General features: G+C 35.3%; 1 protein-coding gene across 3 annotated transcripts in view; it reads right to left on the bottom strand.

Annotated features, from left to right (window-relative positions):
- MYO16 (myosin XVI) overlaps nt 1-20,758 on the bottom strand; it is a 702,327-nt gene that overhangs the window by 325,422 nt on the left and 356,147 nt on the right. For all 3 annotated transcript variants that reach the window (XM_025364355.1, XM_025364354.1, XM_025364353.1), the window contains exon 12: nt 12,510-12,575. In XM_025364355.1, the coding sequence (XP_025220140.1) occupies nt 12,510-12,575 (66 nt within the window). The remainder of the gene's footprint in view (nt 1-12,509; nt 12,576-20,758) is intronic.

Here is a 20,758-nt window from a genome sequence, read left to right as displayed (position 1 = left end):
TTACACCTCAACCAAAACTCCAAAAAACGGAAGTCATCACACAGTGTGGTGCTGGTGCAAAGACTAGATAAATGGATCACAGATCACTTGAAACAGACTAGAGAATTGATGAAGATGAAACAGGAGAGTTCCCTAACTCTGCCCATAGCATGTGTGACAGGGGTGTGGCTCATCTGTTTGGCCACTGTGTGTTCTCAAACCCCTTATGGGAGGAGGAGCATGCAGATGGGCATGTGCAGGAGCTGGGGCCAGCACCTTTGGGCTCTGCCCCCTAGTAGCATCGAGGGGTGGGTGCCTGCAACTTCTGAAGCCCAAGTGGGCATGTGTTACAGAGTGCTCTTTTAGCTTTGCCATGTATGGAAAGCTTAAGTGTTAAACAGTTCAGTGGAGCTTCTGCAATTTTTCTAGGGCAGAGGACCAGTGTGACCACTTTCTGTATCCTAAGCTCTTGTCTGGCATCCAGGAAAAATCAGATCACACATGGACTTGAAGGATGGTGAATACAGGGTTTTTACTGAGTGGTGGAGGTGGCTCTCAGTGGGATGGATGGGGAGCTGGAAAGGGGATGGAGTGGGAAGATGATCTTCCCTGGAGTTTGGCCATCCAATGGCCAATCTCTTCTCCAATCATCCCCAGCTGAACTCTCGACATTCAGATGCTCCTTCTCTTCTCTCCTTCTCTGGCACTCTTCTGCTCTTCTGTTCATCTGCTTGTGGAGCCTGGTGTTTGGGGGCACAGGATGGGGGGCATGGTGGGCCAAAGGCAACTTTTGGGCATGAAAACAGGAATACCTGTTCCCATTTAGGGCTGTGGGTTTCCAGGTTTGAGGGTGGAGTCTTTGCTGGGGAACTGCTGTCTTCTACCCAGTATCTCCCTGCCTCCTGTCCATGTCAAACATACAGTGTATGACCAACCAGGCTGCACTACCTCTCAGTGGTAAAGGGTGCTGCTGAGACGACTGATCATCTATTTGTAAAGAAAACAATTGTTAATCTCCATCCCACAGCATGTGTAAAAATTATTTATAAGTGAATTTAAAACCCAAATATGAGCAGCAAAGTTTAAAGCATTTTTACAAGCATATAGAATGACACTCTTATGATTTGTATGTAAACAAGGAAATAGGATTCAAAAATATAAATTATAAAAAGAATGATGGAGCAATCTCAATACATTAAATTTAACAAGCCCTGGTCAACCATATAATGATAAAAAATAAGCAAAGACAGAGAGGTGTATAAGCTGTGCATATAATCAGTAGATGAGCAGCAATTTATAACATATTCCTACGAATCAATTTAAAAATAGAACTACAATAGAAATTTGGGCAAAAAATATAAACTAAAAAGATGGAAATAAATGAGAAAGGATAGAAAGCTCTCGATGCTATTTCAAACTATAAGATGCTATATTACACACAAAAGCCTAGCAGAATTAATCATAGTTTAGTCATAATGATAATAATAGCCTACAGGCACTCTGTCCATGGTGCTGTCCTCAGCATCTCACAGACGCTCACTCATGTAGTCCTCTAGAACCTACGTCTGGAGTCAGATAAGTATTTTTATGTTTACAGGCAAGAGAACTGGTGCTAACAGAAGTCAGTGACTGGCCCAAGGGCTAGGTGGTGTCAGAGCTTGATTTCCAAATGAAGTTGTCTCTTGGGCTCGGAAAACATGTCTATACTACTGAATCTTGTAGTTTTAACTAATTGGAAGAATTATCTGGCAATATCTTCTAAACTTGAAGATTCATATTCAACTGGGAATATCTCTGTTGAAACTCTCAAATATGAGCAAAACGAGAATTTATAAAACAATTCTTAGGACTCTTTGTAAGAGCAGGAAATACAGAAATTAGTTAAAAGTCTATAATAAAGATTAATAGACAAATATAACTTGTTGTGTGTCATTACAAGAAAATTCTAGAGGGACTTTAGAATAAATTAGGTGTAAAATTTTCAAGATGGAAAATTTTTGAAAGCATGAGGGCTGATCAACAGCTTTTTTGTAAAAGAATACGGTTAATGACTGGGCGCAGTGGCTCACGTCTGTAATCCCAGCACTTTGGGAGGCTAATGTGGGCAGATCGTGAGGTCAGGGGATTGAGACCATCCTGGCTAACTCGGTAAAACCCCATCTCTACTAAAACTACAAAAAATTAGTAGGCATGGTGGCACATGCCTGTAGTCCCAGCCACTCGGGAGGATGAGGCAGGAGAATCACGTGAACCTGGGAGGCGGAGGCTGTAGTGAGCTGAGATCGTACCACTGCACTCCAGCCTGGGCAACAGAGTAAGACCCCATCTCAAAAAAAAAAAAAAAAAAAAAAAAAAAGAATATAGTTACTATAAGTTAATTAAAATATAGAAAATAGCGGTATACCCACTTTTTGAATGTCTATATGTGTTCATGTATATAGTAAACATATGAAACACTGGATGGAAGGATAATAACTTCAAGATAACCATTATCACCACTTATGAAAATAAGTTGGTTGAAGTGGTATTTACTCTGTGTTTATAGAAGAGTATGTCATCTATCTAATCTAAGACATCATACAATTAAAACATACTGTTGTTTTTTGTACCACTCAGAAAATAAACGTTACAATTAAATTAGGACACAGTGTTTTCTTACCACACCCTTACGGCTGCATCCCAATCACAAAAGTACATGTGAAAAAAAATACAGCACTTTTAATTTTAAATGTTTTTAACAGAGATATGAAACCAATATGCATGGTGGGCACACAACTGTCTGTTGCATTCTGCTTGAACTTTTTTCATTTTAAATTATTCCAGAAGTTGCAATGAATATTAAGAATAATTAAATGATAGTGATATACACATTATCATTCATAAAACTAAGGAGTTTTAGTCCAGCTTCATTTTCCAGCAGATCCAATTTCTATGCTTGTTTGAAAACCTAACTACACTATTTCACTTCTCCCCAAGTTCAGCATAGACTTAAGACTCTAATTTGACAAAATGTTTTTCAACTCTCTATTTTGTAAATGAGAATTTCGTTAGATGTTCAACAGACACAAGAGACAGCCTGGATCATGTATCCATCTGTGTGTACATGGAGTTCATTTCTCTTTCTAACTATATATTTTTTCATTTTCATTTTTTTGAGACAGGGTATCACTCAGCTGCTCAGGCTGGAGTGCAGTGGCCAAAGTATAGATCACTGCAGACTCCATCCCCTGGGGTCAAGCAATCCTCCTGCCTTAACCTCCCAAGTAGCTGGGACTACAGGTGCATACCACCACAGCTGGCTAGGGTTTTTAAATTTTGTTTATTTAAATCTGTTTGGGCTTAGATATTGTCTTTATGCCAAGTTTTACTAGAGAGTAGATGTGGGTGATGAGCCTTGAGTGTCTAAAGAAAGTTATTTCCTGATAAACTCATAACCTCTCTCAGCTCCCCTTTCATGTAAATCTCTCTCCCATGCAGTGTTACAGTTCATGCTGTGGAACAGTCCATTGCTACCACCTGGCAACACATTGCTTGAAGCTGATTCTATGCTTTATACATAATATAATTATGGAAATAATAATGACAGTGTAATTCTATAAAACATTGAGGATTTCTGCTTATGCAGTCTCTTTTTTCTGAGTGACTGACAAGCCATCTAACTTTTTTATTGGTTACCATTCTCATTGTTAATATTGCACATTCTCATTGGGTCCAGCGAATAGCATCAGGGCCAGCCACTTCCTTCCCCACCTGTCTTTTCTCTTCACTTCACTGTCTTCTTTCCTTATTTGTATCATTTGAAACAAGACGATTCTTGGTCAGGGGATATTTTAAGCACTCCATTTTAGCTCATAGGTGAGATGACAAGAGCTCAGCCTTGCTAATCGTTGATGGACTCTGGTTCCAGGGAATAAGTTCCTTCCTTCCTAATGGATAAAGTCCCTCCTTTTCTTCACTGGTCATTACACTTCTCAATAAACCACCAACAGATTGCAGAACCCTGCCACGTTCATTTCTACAGCCACCAATGCTTCCACAGCTTACGAGAGAGCCATTGAGCCACTGGCCTCCATCTCTGGCGAGCCTAGAAACTTTGTGGAACCTCCCAGACACCAATGGCTCCAAGTGCCCCGGGCTGCTGGTTTTGCACTATGCTATGAACATCTCACTCTGTAGGCCTGTGTAAGTGTCCCATTTGTTAACTGTATACCTATCTATAGGTGACGTATTTTGAGAAAGTATGTGTTTGTGTTTACAAAAGATCACATATAATAATAATAATGAAACTGTCTGCCTCTGGGCGCAGCACTTGTGCTGCTGAGAGAAGCCTGCCAAGCATTCACTCTGGAGTTGCATAACCTGGACATTAACGCTAGCTCTGCCACTCATGGGAAGACTTTAGAAAATCTGCTTAACCTCAAGTCTCAGCTTATTCAACTGCAGAGTCGAAATAACAACTCTTATATTGTTTTGCCTGCCTTTTGAGATGGAATGTGATAATACATGTAAAGCCACTTGAGGCAGTTCTGCCATGTAATAAGCACTCAACAATGGCAGCTGTTTTCATTTCCTAGAATTTCAAATATTATAGTCTTTTAACTTCTTGCTCACATCAAATTGCATGGTTCATTTCTCTAAATAGTCCTACATATTTTTTAAACCCCATAATGTGGCTCTAGACCATTCTTCTGCTCATCAGAATCTTACTAATTTTTTAAGATTTGCCCTGATCACATTTCTTTTTTATTGTGATACTTATTTTAAAAAAAACCCTGATAGGATTTATTCCCTTCTAACCTCTTGACTTGCTAATTAGGACTACACACCCTCAATACAGCTATTTAATTGTTGTCCTCAGCTCGAAGTGAAGTATGTGATTTTTTCATTGTTATTTGTGTTTTGTCTCTAGCATGTCTACACAGTGCTCAAGAATGGGACACTCTAAGTATCTAAGGCAATGTATTTTCTTATAGAATCAACAGATGTTTGTTGGTTTGATGATGCATTTTTGTTTCTGATTTTAAGGTTGCTTTTTTGTAAAGCCCATGCAGGAAGATCCGGTTCCTTTCTATTTTCTCTTTCTCCTCTATATGTAACATGTTTAAAATGAATGATATTACATGTCTTCAACATAAACAGGCAGCCCAATAATGGACCCTGTCCTGGTTGGTTGTACTTCCTGTGGAACTGCCTGCTGACTCGCCGCTGTGACCCGCATCCTGGCAGTGGTGGTTGTTAGCGTCAGATCAGCACTGCTGTGGCAGAAAGCAGTCTAACCGGGAGGCCTGCCCGCTGCCTTGTGTAGACATCAGTCTGGAAATGAAGTTTGCCTCAAGAGAGTTCTATGTCCATGATTAATAACTTGCTAGAAATAAAAATGAATATTATGCAAAGGCTTAACATAACAGAGTTCATAATGAAATAAAACTAAAATGCAGATGTTATATGTGAATTTCTTTTTAAACATGAAACAGATAAGTCATTCTCCTGGTCTTTATAATCTATAGATATAATTATGTTTCATGTTTTTTTTTCTTGTAAAGTAATCGGCCGGGAAGAAACTCAAATATTTTAACAAAATTTGTCATTTAAAGCAACAGACATAATACAATGATAACCACTAGAAACAAAAAGAAATAAATTTTTGTTATGTGGCCTAAGGACAAGATTGTTTTAATGAATACCCGATAGGTGACTAGTTGATATTATTTACTAGGCACTAATATTGCTACAGGGAATAACCACTAATTCAATGTAAAATATATGTCCTTATAGCAACCTAATATCTATTATTTTATGGGTTGTTACCTATAGACAAGGAGAGCACAAACTATTTGATTCTACATAATGGATGCCAAGTTCAGAAGGACTAGACACTTTCGCCTTTTCTTATGACCTATAAAAAGCAGGTAATTTTACTGTAAGCTTTATATCAGCGCACCTTTTAGCTGATACATTTTTTGTATTTATTTTCCATTTTTTCCATTTTCGTTTTATGACAGTTAGAAATGATAAATATAAAAGGTGGTCTGTGTGTGTATATACATATATATGCAAATTCATTTTATAAAATCATAATACTTACATATTAAATACTTAATTCATATACAGAAACATATTTAGATTTTATTTATATAATTGTATAAATTATAAGTTGCATTAGCTATTCTCAGTTTTAATAAACTATTCTGGTAATGATCTCAATGTATTGTATCTTATTCTTACATTAATAAACAAATATGTCTCTTAATGTGTTTCACCTTTTCTCTATGAATGTGTATTTCTGAAAAAACTGCAAATACAACGTATTATTTGAAGCCATAATACCACCATAGTGTCAACACTTTAAAAACAAACACACCACAAGTTAACAGTTTTTTTCCCAGCACAAGATACAATATAGTATGACAAGTTGTGTCATACTATAAAAAATTATTATGTTAAATTTTGGCTAATACTTAAAACTTTCCCTCTAGATCCATAGAAGCATCCAAATAAGAGTAATTTTTTTAATTTTCATTCAATTATTCAAAGCTGACTTTTGTCTCACTGTTAATTCTTGTTAACTCCACAATCAACTGTTACCATAAACATAAGCCAGAAATAATATATTAATAGTAACTTTAAATAGGGTGTGTTTCTCTGTCTTTCCCCTCCCACCCCTTGATGCATACATAATTCAAAATTTAAAGGCATGAAATGCCAAACTAACCTAGGTATTTGAGGGCAAATGATCGTCTGACACAAATGCAATAAAAACAGATACAGTCTCCTTCACAGCTGTCATGAAGCAGCTACTATCAGTGAAATTCTCCTCACCATGAACAATTACAAAGACTGGATCAAATACAAATCAAGCATCTAACGGCAGGGCTAGTAAAATCAGCAAAGCAGCAACGACTTAGGGAGCTAAGATCTTGAAGAAAATCAGGATGCACCGGGCCACACGGAATCTTTTCCATGCCCTCCTCCCAGCACACATTGCCACTGTGCCCTCCTCCCAGCACACACTGCCACTGTGCTGAGTGTCTCTCAGCAGCATCACGGAAAGTCAGCCTAAGTGTCTCATGCTCAGCAGAGATTGGAGCAGCCTCACACAGTACTGGGAAGACACAAATCCAAGTTCCCGGTTCAGAAACAGAGGAAAGCCAAAGGAATATCAGCCCAACGTTTCACCTGAGTCCAGTAAGGGGGCTCGCCTTTTCGAAGGGAGGCCGGGCGCCGTGGCTCACGCCTGTAATCCCAGCACTTTGGGAGGCTGAGGCGGGCGGATCACGAGGTCAGGAGATCGAGACCAGCCTGGCTAACACGGTCAAACCCCGTCTCTACTAAAAATACAAAAAAATTAGCCGGGCGTGGTGGCGGCACCTGTAGTCCCAGCTACTCCGGACGGACACTGAGGCAGGAGAATGGCGGGAACCCGGGAGGCGGAGCTTGCAGTGAGCCGAGATCGCCCCACTCACTCCAGCCTGGGCCACAGGGCGAGACTCCGTCTCAAAAAAATAAATTAAACGAGACTTCACAGGGTCAAGGTAGTTTGTCTACAACTTGTGTACCCACTAGGAGGAAAAGTCAAATCTTCTTGGAAGGAAGATAACATCTTCCTAGACCCTATGGTTTTTTTATATTGGAAGTTCAATATTCCATCAAAAATCCCCATGGATGTCAGTAAATATATCCATATATGTAAAATACACACACACACACACACACAGAGTCACATTGTAGAAACAGACCTCAATATTAGAGTCATAAGACACAGGATTTAAAAACATCACGTTCAAGAAAATAAGTGGCAAGATGAAGACGAAGAATTTCACCAGAAGCCTGGAAACTCTAAGAGTATAAAATGAAAACGCTAGCATTGAAAAAAATCACATAACAGACATCAGCATTTTAAGGAATGATTCATTAGTCATTCCTTAAAGTTTATCAGCAGATTCAGAACAACAGAAAAGATTTTTTAAAATATGGCCAGGCAATTATCCAGACTGTGGTCAAAGAGAAACAAAAGTAGAAAACAAAGATTAATACAGTTTATATTTTTATAGACTTTCTACATATATATATATATATATATAGATTTTTACAGAAAGAAATCACAAATAGATAATACCTTAAACTAATTGACAATGAATTTATGAAACATCATACATGTAGAATTCAGTAAAGCAACATTTAAAGTAAAATTTAAAAGCCCCAAATACTTATTTTAGGAAAGTCAGGAAATCAAGGATATATCTATATAACACAAACAATAATCAAATTATACCCAAATAAATTATAAAGAAGGAAATTTTAAAAACTCAGAAAACTCACAAATTACCAACATATGGAATAAAAAGAAGTCACTCAAAAATTCTACAAATATTAAAAAGATAAATAGAACTATGAATATTTTTATGCCTAAAACTCTTGAAGATTAAATGTAACTAACATAATTTTTTAGAAATGCAATCATTAAAAACTAGCACAGAAAGAATATGAACTGTCCTATGTATGTCAAAGAAATCAAATCCAGAACTCAAACTTTCTCACAAAGAAAATACCAGGTCTTAATGGTTTCAGTTGTGAATTCTTCTAAACATTTAGGAGAGAAACAACACCAAATTTTCAAACTCTTTCAGAGACTAGAAAACAGAGTACACCTTCCAATTCTGTTTATGAAATCAGCATAATTTTGATATAGAAGATTTAAGTAAAAAAAAAAAAAGAAAAAGTGGAGGCTTATCTTTTTCATGAACATAAATGCCCTAAGCAAAATATTACTGGATAGACTTCAGTAATATAAAGAAAAGGTTAAAACATCAAAAATGCAAGGTAGGTTTAATATTTCAAAATCAGGAATTATAATTCACAAACAAAATAAAGGAGAAAAATATTCATATCAACAATTGATACAGAAAAAATACTTACATTTGATAAAATTCTATACCTTTTCTGTGATAAAGACTTCTTAAAACAGCAATAAAATGAAATTTCTTTAATCTGATAACTGATATCTATGTAAAATTTATAATTATTTTTATACTTAAGGTTTAATTACTAAAGATTTTTCCTGAGATAAGACATATATATATTTTTAAATGAAATTACTAATAGTTTCTGACATTATTCTGGTGATCCAATCCATTAACATAAGAACAGACTAATAATAGGATTTTAAAGAAGGAAATAAAATTATTATTGTTTCAGGCAATAAGATGGTGTACACAGAGTATTTTTAAAACACACTAGATAATTTTATAGCTAATAAATAAATTTTACAAACTTGCTAGTTTAAGGTAAGACTTTTAAATTGTGTTTTTATACATACAGGGAGCACACACCAATGGAAAATAAAATCTTTAAATGATTATTTATAACAGCATTTAAAAACATTTAATGAACACTATGCAAGATATCCTCCAGAAGAGCACACAGGATGATACACTGAGAGGAATTCCACATTTTAAAGCCTCAATAAATGAATATACTGAAAAGACTCAGTACTACTAACATTTTTTGTCTGTTTCTAAATTGAATTGTAAATGTAATGCAATCAAATTCAAAATCCCAGGGGGAGTCCCCTCAGCGCCCCAACAAAACTGACAAACTGATTCTCAACCTTAAAGGAAAAGGCCAGGAATTAATTGCTAGGGCAATTTTGAAGACCAAAGGTGAATGACTTAGAGTACAAGACATAAAAATGTATTATAATGGACCAATCAAACTGAATGGAAATTCTATATCCATTCATATATAGTTACGAGATTTATGCAAAAGTGCCAACACAATGTCCTGGAAAAAAGATGGTCTTTTTTTCCTTTTTTCTTTTTTTTTTTTTTTTTTTTTTGACAGAGTCTCACTCTGTCACCCAGCCTGGAGTGCAGTGGCGTGATCTCGGCTCACTGCAACATCTGCCGCCCGGGTTAAAGCAATTCTCCTGCCTCAGCCTCCCAAGTAGCTGAGATTACAGGCGCCTGCCACCATACCCTGCTAATTTTTGTATTTTTAGTAGAGATGGGGTTTCAGCATTTTGGCCAGGCTGGTGTTGAACTCCTGACCTCGTGATCTACCTGCCTTGGCCTCCCAAAGTGCTGAGATTACAGGCATGAGCCACCGTGCCCAGCTAAAAGGATGGTCTTTTTAAGAAACAGTACTATGTCAGGTTAATATACATTTTTTAAAAAATGAACCTTGACCCCTGCTTCTTACAAGATGTTTTCAATATGCATTAGGAATCCAGAATGCTTAAAGATCTTTCAAGTCAAGATAGATGAACCAATTTTAAAGTTTTTAATTTCAAAGCAGGATAAATTCCTGGAATAGATGCATCACGAAACAGGATATAACTGTACAGTAATTATGTGAAAATGTGGTTAATATCACTGTTTGTCAGAGAAACACAAATTAAAACAATAAGATTCCACTATGTATACCCAGTAGAATGATAAGTAAACAAATGAAATTTGAGCAAAGAAGAGGAACAATTAGAATTTCTGTATTAAGTTGTAGATATACCTTAGTACAAGCACTCAGAAAACTGTTGGTATTTATCAAAACTGAATGTATGTATACACTTTGATGTACCAATTCCACTCTTTCCAACAAAAGAAATACATATGTTATCAAAAAAAATTTTGTGAAGATGTTCATAGCAGTAATATGCTTGCTTCAAAAGACAAAATTTCCATCAATAGTTAATTAAACTGCCATATAGCCTCAAAAGGAAATGTTATACAGCAATACAAAAGAAAATAACCTATTGTACTCACTGTATTGCTACACACAAAAACATGGGTGAATCTACCTTCCATAATATTGAAAGGAAGCAGCCAGGTACAGAGAAAGATAGTCTGCGAGATTTCACCCACATAAAGTTCATCCATGCAAAGCAGAGGGCGACCGTAGTCAGAATTGTGCTGTCTTTTGGGGAAGTATGTCATGTTTGAGACAGGGCATGGGAGATATCTGTAATCCTACTAATACTCTATTTCTTCATGTGCATGATGGTTTTTAGAGTGTCACGACTTTTATAAATTAGTTGAACAGAAGATTTAATATTTGTATGCTATGCAATATTTATATTATACTTCAATACACACAGTCACAGAAATATTAATTAGGACTCAACAAAGTGAAAGATACAGAACTGAGCTTTTTCTCAAAACCATTTAATAACCATATATCAGATTAATTACAGTCCTTGGATGAAAATCCTGAAATGATCATGGGTGAATCCCTTGCTCTAGTGTCTCGTGCTCACATACACCATTAGATTGCACAGGGTGAGGCTGGCATAGGATTGGGAGGATAGAGGAGGGTAGGCAGGTTTCAACATAGCTTTAAAGTAACCATGGCACTGACTTTTTAATTTACTTTAATTTTACTTTATTCTATTTGGAGACAGGATCTCAATCTGTCTCCCAACCTGAAGTGCAGTAATACAATCACAGCTCACTGCAGCCTCAACCTCTTGGGCCCAAGTGATCCTCCTGCCTCAGCCTCCTGGGTAGCTGTAACCACAGGTACACACCACCATGGCTGGCTAATTGTTTTTTCGTTTTCTTTTCTTTGTTTTTGTTTTTGTTTTTGTTTTGTTTTGTTTTGTAGAGATGGGTGTCTCATTATGTTGCCCAGGATGGTCTCAAACTCCTGGCCTCAAGTGATCAACCAGCTTTGGTCCTCCAAAGTGCTAGAATTACAGGCATTGAACCACTAAGTTCAGCCAGAATTGACTTTTGATAAGATGGGTGGAGGGTGGGGTGGTGGATGCACTCTTGTTCTCATGAACTTTTTCTGTGAAAATACATATTTGATTTCCTAGGAAGTTGGAGGAATTTCTAATTTTCTCTCTCCTCTCTGTCCTCCTCCCTGCTCACAACATCTATGAGCGAGCCCCAGCTTCAGGAACATATACCCACTCCCTGCCTCCTGGTTTTGGGCAGGCTCCTGTTCCCTATTGGTGGAACCAGCCTTGTTGTTACATAAAAAACAGCTCCTATTATATAGTATTTTTGACCCATTTCTACTCAAAAATCTTACTGCATTTTCAATTGATTGGAATAATTTTCTACAAGCAATTTCTCTTTGAATTTTTAGGGCCTCATAATTAAACCTGGCAAGTAATTTGGGAAAATGTAAACATGCGAAATCACCCTTTTTTATACCCATTGCTTCAACATCATAGAACTCTTCAGACACAAGTCACGTGTCCAAATAAAGGCTCTAAGCCAAATGATCTTGAGTTAGTCAAGAATGTATGGAAAATATATTTATATATTATTTAATCTTAGAAGTCTAATGGCTATAGTCATAAACAAATTACACATTTTAAGTGCAAAGAAACATTTTGATAAAATAACTCTGATTTTCAAAATTGCCTCAAAATGAATTAAAGTCATTACGACGCAATCATTCAATTCAGAATTTCATAAAGGTTTTTAGAAGTTTGCCTTATTGTTTTTTTTTAGTCATTTGACACAAATATGCATGACTAGAGCACATTACTCTACATTATTCAATGATATTTAAAATTTTGTACTCACCATGGAAGAATAAATTGGAAGTTCCTTGTATGGGTTAACAAGCAAAAGAATGTCCCCAATGAATGTCTGTGAAAAAAGGGATGCAAACAGTTCATTATTCATATAAATAGCACTTTAAAAAACACAAATCATACCATTTAAAAGCCATTGTATGAAATATAAAAAATAAGAAAAATCTACTTTAATATTTTGTAACTTTTTAATATTTCACAATTTTTTTAAGTTTGGAATTAAAAATATTAAATGAATTAAATAATTCAAATTAAATAAAACAGGCTTTATTTCACTGAGCATATGAGAAACGAAATAGTTAAATTCTAAGAATTTCTTTTCTTAAAAGATTCTGTGAGAACAAAACAATGAAAAAATATAGACTTAAAACATATGACAAAATACCTATGAAAAAGTCAATGGGGTAACAAATTCTGTTATTCTGCTACAGAATAATAAACTGCATAAGAGAGAAGTTAGTAAAGCACAATAATCAAATAAAATACTTTGCTTCAATTAAAAAGTGACAATGAGATACAAAGGCACAAAGTACAGACGGAACAAATAAAAATAATAAAATGATAGATTTAAACCCAAACAACAGCAACCACATCAATTGTAAAAGTACCAAATAGTCCAATTAAAATGCAAAGATTATAAATTGTATTAAAATATGAAAGATGACTACTTTAAAGAGAAACATCCTAAACATATAGATTTAAAAAAAGGAAAAGAATGAAGCAAGGTATGCATGCAAACAATAATAACAGCAAAGAAGATGACTATAGAAATAATTAATTTATAGAAAACCTGCTTTTGGAAGCGGTACCAGAAATAAAAAGAAACATTTCACAGTAAAATGATAAATCAATCAGGAAGAAACAACATTTCTAAATTTCTAGGAGACTAAAATCTAGCATCACATATATAAAGAAATAACATATAAGGAGGAAAACATGAGTTAACAATGACAGTGAAACATTTTAACCATTTTTCTTAGTAATTCATGGAACAAGCAGACAAAATTTTAAAGTAATAATTACCGCATTGACCAATTTATTTATATAAAACACTGTTACTGACAAGTTGAACACTGGCTTGTTTCCTTAAACTTTAAAGATTTGAGTCACACAGGGTATGTTCTATTACAGTAGAATTAGGATAGAATATTGTCTCCCAAACTCTGTGTGAAGGGCCTTAATGTCATCCACCGGAAAATTAACACCAAATAAATGTTTACCCTTTAAAAAAAGAAGAATATTGTATTGTGTGTTAAAAATTAGCTAGGAGAGCAGAGTTTTGGTGCTCTTACTATAAAAGAAAAAGGTAACTATGTGAGGTGATGGGTATGTTAATGTGCTTGACTGTAGAACTCATTTCACTAAGTGTATGTACATTGAAGCATCACGGGCAGGGGCAGTGGCTCAGGCCTATGATCCCAGCACTTCGGGAGGATGAGGCAGGAGGATAGGATGATTGTTTGAGCCCTGGAGTTCAAGACCAGCCTGGGTAACATGCTGAGATGCCATCTCTACAATTTTTTTTTTTTTTTAATTAGCTGGGCATGGTGGTGTATTCCTGTCATCCCAGCTACTCAGGAAGCTGAGGCAGGAGGATCACTTGATCCTGGAAGGTTGAGGCTGCAGTAAGCTGATATCTCACCAATGTATTCCAGCCTGGGTGAAAGAGTGAGATCCTGTCTCAAAAACACAAAACAAAAACCAAAATCCAAACAAAACTCACGTTGTATCCCTTAAAAATATACAATTTTAAAAAAGGTTATTTTAATTAAAAAGATATTGAAATCACTAGTAGATACCAAGAAAATCACCCAACATTTTGAAATTTTACAATATATTTGCAAATAACTAATGAGCTAAAAGGAATTAAAATGCAAATAAGACTATTTCTATTATAACATATTGTAACTTGTGGGATGCAACTAAAGGTCTACTTAAGATAAAAATTATAGCCTAGAATACATGTCAGAAAAGGAAAACAGGGGTGATAATTAATTATCTAAGTATCGACTTCAAGTAGTTTAAAGAACTGCATCAATTATAAGGAAATAAATGAGTAAAATAAGATAATATCAAAGCAGAAATCAATGGAACAGGGAGAAAAAAGCCAAAAGGTGATCCTTTGAAAAATGTACAATTTATCCCAGCAAAACTGATTCAGAAAACAAGAGGAAATGCACCAACTACCAATAGCAGTCGGTAATATGACATCAAGACAGATCCTACGGACACAAAGACAGATGAAGACAGTATCATGAACCATATTGTAGTCACTAAATTTAGAAATTTAGGTCAAGTAGACAACAATCCTAGGAAAATACATCATACCAAAGCTAACACAATAAGAAACAGAAATTCTAATTAGTTATTTCCCTGTAAATCTTTTTTACAGTATTTTCCCTGTAAATATTTTAGACGTAGCAGAATCTACATCTAAAATATTTTTCCAGAAGGAAAAGTCAGGCTTCACTGGTGAAGTCTTCCCAACATTGATGTACAAAATAAACAAATATTCTACAAATTATTTCAGAAGATAACAGAAAAAGGAACACTTCCCATTTTAAGAACCCCACATAAAATGGACATTAGAATCTAATAGGAATATTCAACAAAGAAAAATGACAGGCTGAACTCTCTTAATAAAATACATGTAAAAATCCTAAGCAAAATATTAACAAATTGAATCCAGCAATTTAGTAATCATGATAATACATCTCAAATAGCTTTATTCTAGAAATGCAAGGCTGATTTCATAATTGAAGATCAACACCTGTAACTAATAATATTAAAAAAAGAACTTAAAAAGACATATGATCATCTCCATAAACGGAGAGAAAGCATTTAATAATATTCAGTGCTCATTATTGATTAAACAATAACTTTGAAAACCATGAATATAATGAGATTTCCTTAATCTAATGAAAAGTAATGATACCTATGGCATAGCTGCTACAAAGAACTTTCTTATGATGAAACACTCAAAGCTTTTTTTCTGGGATTGGCAATGGATAGGGCATTTATTATTGACATTTAAGTCTTTTTAGTGAAGTTCTATCTCATGAAACAATGCAAGAAAAAAAGGTATGATTTTTTTTAAAAAAAGAAATAAAAGTCATCATTTGCAGACTATATATCATTGATGTAGAAAACCAATGGACTCTTTATGTAAATTAATACTGACATATAACTTTAGCAAGTTTGATGGATAAAAAATGAATATGAAAAAATCAAAATTGTATTCTCTATATATTATCCATGAACAATTAGAAAATAATTTTTCTTCTTATTTTCCATAAAACAAACAAGCAAACATTTATTATGTCCTCAAAACGTGAAGAATGCAGATAAGCAAATTTAATAGATATGGGAAAGACTCCTACACCAAAAAATAAAAATTGCTCCAGAGAAATTAAAGATGGCCAATAAAAGGGCTACACCATTTTGTGAAATGAAAAATGAAATATTGTAAAAACCTCAATTATTTCCACTTACTTTACATATCTGATACAATACCAATAAAAATCCAATGGAAATTGCTAAATTAACTTTAAAGTAGACATGAATCAAAGGTCATGATTGGCTAATACATGTTTAAGAACAAGGGGACTTTCTATTTGTCAGGATTGACTATATTGCTGTAATGATCAAGATATTTGGGAATTTGTTTATGAACACATGGACCAATACAAAAGAAAACAGATCCTAGAAAACAGACCCACTCCCTGGGGTCAATTGTTTAGGACAAAGGTGCTGTGGCCATGCAGCAGGGAGACACATGTGGGAAAAGTTTTAATCTGGATCCTCCTCTTTGACCACTGTGAAATCTTTTCCACATGGGTAATATACTATGCCTTGGGTTTGGGCCATAATCCCCAAAGACACCATCCTAAACAACATAATCCCGGATGCTGAAATCCCAAAAGAGCAAAATATCTAAAGTCCCAAATCCTGCAAGTCGAAATCATGATGCAACTCTTGTGCATACAATCAAAAACACAATAATCCTTTCCCTAGAATTCAGCTTTCAGGATTTTAACATTCAGAATTTTATTATTTCAGGATTATGATTTGCAGGATTATAGATGTTTGCGATTTCAGACTTTGAGGATTTTGATTTTTGGGGATTTCAATCTTTTGAGATTTCAACATTCTGACTGATGGCATTGGGGATTGTGTCTTTCAGGATTATGATCAGCACCAAAATACCTTAAATGTAAATGCTAAAATAATCAAATGTTAAGAAGAAAATGTAGGAGAACATTTTCATAACCAATGCCAAGCTTTCTTAAACAGGTCACAACAAGTATGAACCCTAAAGAATCTGTAAAATTGTACACTTTGCTTCATTTAAATACACTATTTGAAGAGTACAACACAAGCCATAAACTGGAAGAAAATGTTCTCAATATGTATGTTTCACAACAAAAAGAATATCATGAATATATAAAAACTCCTACATATCAAGAAGAAAGAAAACCCCATTTTAATGGCACTATAACTGAACAGGAAATTCACAAAAGAAGATAATCAAACGAACAACAAACACATATTAATATTTTCATTTGTTAAATCAGAGAAATAGAAATTAGAACCACAATAAGCTACCACTCCACAACTGCCAGAATAGCTGGAATTTGAAAAACTGTTAGTGAAACAAAAATACCATTTATGCCAAAAGCAATTGGGTCATATCTACCAAAGCTGAACATATTTTATGATGCTGGCATTCCACTCCTAGGTAAAGATCCCACAGAAATACTTATGTGTGCCAAAAAAAAAAAAAAAAGGTGCAAAACTGTTTATATTATTCACATTTACTAGAAAAGTGGAAACAAGTCAAAGTTTCCTCAAGTATAGAGTGGATAAATTAGAATATACTCATATAGTAGTTTATTGTACATAAACAAAAATTAGTAAATGCTTTTACAAGCAACAGTATAGCTGAATATTAGAGACATAATAATGAGATGAATACTACAAAACAGATTGCATTTATATAAAGTTAAAAAACACAGACAAAACCAATCTATCGGTGTAAATGTTGGAATATTTTGTAATGACAAACGTGGGTTGGGGAGGACTTCTCTCTTCTATTACATTATGAAGTTGCAGGTTACGTAGGTATGTTCATGAAGTAAAAGTTCATTAAGCCACACATTAACGAGTTGTGCATTACCTTGTTTATATGTTGTTATTTAACACAACATTTATGGAAAAGAAGGATTGCTCAGTATTCTATACCCAAGTAAATAAGAAAATAAATAAAAATGAAATAACACGTCTGCAGAGGACTTTACTAATGTAGTATCTGAAAACTCCTGTTAAATTCCAGAGAAGAAAAATGGAGCTAGAAAGCAGATTGTAAGTGACTTTAGAAATCTTTGAAAGACGATAAATTTTAAAATCAATTAATAAATACTTCTAAAATGGCATTTTTCCATTGAGGTATAATTTTTAGATGGGTCTAATTATTGAAGGAATTTCAGACTGTCTTTGAAAATATGTTTTCTGACAAAGAAAAATGGTGTATAATAATGTGAATTTATATTATTGTAAAGTCGTAGAGTATAACTTTGTATAAATAATCAAAACGAAAGAGGCTGTTTTGATGAAATGGAGCATTTTAAGGGTACTGCAGAGAAATAATTTTTCAAATTGTAAAAATCATGAGAATTCGTTCAACTCATCTTTCTAATATATTAAGGTTCTTTCCCCCAACAGCTTACTTGTTAAGTACTCAAAGGGGTCTTTTAGGTGGAGTGGAATGATTTGGAACTACACGGCAGGTGTTGCATAGCATAACGCAGTATATCATAGGTGAAGCTCTGGATAAATAGACAAGGGGCACTATTAACTCAAGGAAAGTGTATGCATTCATGTTACTTCAAATATCCTTCAGTTGAGAGAAACCTCAATCTCTGACACCAGCTTGTCAACATTAGCCTCTTGAAATGCTCTTAAAAACAGGACCTACAGTTTATGTGTTCCCTTTTCTGCACAAACTTGCCAGCATCTATTGTGTTTTTGACTTTTTAATAACAGCTGTTCTGACTGGTGTCAGATGGTATGTCATTGTGGTTTTGATTTGCATTTCTCTAATGATCAGTGATGTGGAACTTTTTTACTGTTTGTTGGCTGCATTTTTGTCTTCTTTTGAGAAGTGTCTGTTCATGTCCTTTGCCACTTTTTTTTTTTTTTTTTTTTTTGATATGGAGTCTCACTCTGTCATGCAGGCTGGAGTGCAGTGACACTATTTTAGCTCACTGCAACCTCCATCTCCCAGGTTCAAGTGATTCTTCTGCCTCAGCCTCCCAACCACCTGGGATTACAGGCACCCACCATGATACCTGGCTAATTTTTGTATTTTTAGTAAAGATGGGGTTTTACCATGTTGGCCAGGCTGGTCTCGAACTCCTGACCTCAAGTGATCCGCCCGCCTCAGCCTCCCAAAGTGCTGGGATTACAGGTATGACTCAGTGCACCCAGGCTTGCCCACTTTTTAATGAGGTTGTTTTTCTCTTGTAAATTTAAGTTTCTTACAGATGCTGAATAGTAGATCTGTATCAGGTATATAGTTTGCATATATTTTCTCCTATTCTGCAGGTTGTCAGTTTACTCTGTTGATAGTTCTTTTGCTGTCCAGAAGCTCTTAAGTTTAATTAGATCCCATTTGTCAATTTTTGCTTTTGTTGTGATTGCTTTTGCTGTCTTTGTCATGAAATCTTTGACCATTCCTATGTCCCGAATGGTACTGCCTAGGTTGTCTTCCTGGGTTTTCATAGTTTTGGGTTTTACATTTATGTCTTCAATCCATCTTGAGTTAATTTTTGTATATGGGGCAAGGAAGGGGTCTAGCATCACTCTTCTGCTTATGGTTAGCCAGTTATCCCAGCACCATTTATTGAAGGGGGAGTCTTTTCCTCATTGCTTGTTTTTGTCAACTCTGTCCAAGAACAGATGGTCACAGATGTGCAGCACTACACTGTTGTTGGGAGTGTAAATTAGTTCAACCATTCTGGAAAGCAGTATGGTGATACCTCAAAGGGCTAAAAGCAGAATTACCATTCCACCCAGCAATCACATTACAGGGTATACACCCAAAGAAATATAAATCACTCTACCATAAACATACATGCACACGAATGTTCATCGCAGCACCATTCACAATAGTAAAGACATATAATCAATTTAAATGCCCATAAATGACGGATTAGATAAAGAAAGAATGGTACATGTGCATCATGGAGTACTATGCAGCCGCAAAAAAGAACAAGATCATGTCTTTTATGGAAATATGGATGGGGTTGGAGGCTATTATCCTTAGCAAACTAACACAGGAACAGAAAACCAAACTCATGTTCTCCTTATAAGTGGGAGGTAAATGATAAGAACTTATGAATGCAAAGAAGGATGGGAGGTAAATGATAAGAACTTATGAAGGCAAAGAAGGAAACAATAGTCACTAGGGTCTACTTAAGCAAGGAGGCTGGAATGGGGGAGAGGAGCAGAAAATAAAACTATTGGGTACTGGACTTAATACCTGGGTTATAAAATAATCTGTACAACAAACCTCCAGGACATGTGTTTACCTATATAACAAACCTTTACAACCCAAACCTAAAATAGAAGTTAAAAAAAGAGGCTCTGCTGCATCAACCTGGGTCACCCTGAGTGGCATGTTAAGTGGCTGAAATGAGCCAGATTGTGTGCTAGGAGCTGTCAAGCAATGCTTTATTGCTCTGGTTTGGTTTTAGCCAATTACAATATCTTTGTTTCAGAATTCTTTTGGCTAACCAGATGTTACAGGAGGTCTTGTGTTTATTTTGTGGGGTTTTTTAATTAGTCTTAAGTCCCACTAATGTGCTTGTAAAACAAATACTTCCAGCAAACTTCTTTGCTGTCCATACAGGAATTTGATTGCATATTCTGTTCTCTCCGGCGCTGCTGGCGGTAAGTATTCAGAGAAGGCAATGCTTGTATTCTGTGCATTTCCTGGAGAGCATGTGTCTCATCACATGCATTTCATTTTCTGTTTGAAGGTTTGAGAACTTCTTAATGCTGCCAACTGTGGAAACTCCCTAATCTAATGTCCAAATAGAAGGTTATACACTTAGTAAAAAGGCAATTTGCAATCTGTTTTGAAAGATCATACTATAAAACAAATCAGACTGTAGCAAAAAGAGATGAAAACCCTGGTCAAATGATTAAGACAGCTAAAATATTTTATCTTGGCTCTGA

Source organism: Theropithecus gelada, chromosome 17, assembly GCF_003255815.1.
Source record: "Theropithecus gelada isolate Dixy chromosome 17, Tgel_1.0, whole genome shotgun sequence".
Classification (NCBI taxonomy): domain Eukaryota; kingdom Metazoa; phylum Chordata; class Mammalia; order Primates; family Cercopithecidae; genus Theropithecus; species Theropithecus gelada.
This window is presented reverse-complemented; position numbering and strand designations above follow the sequence as displayed.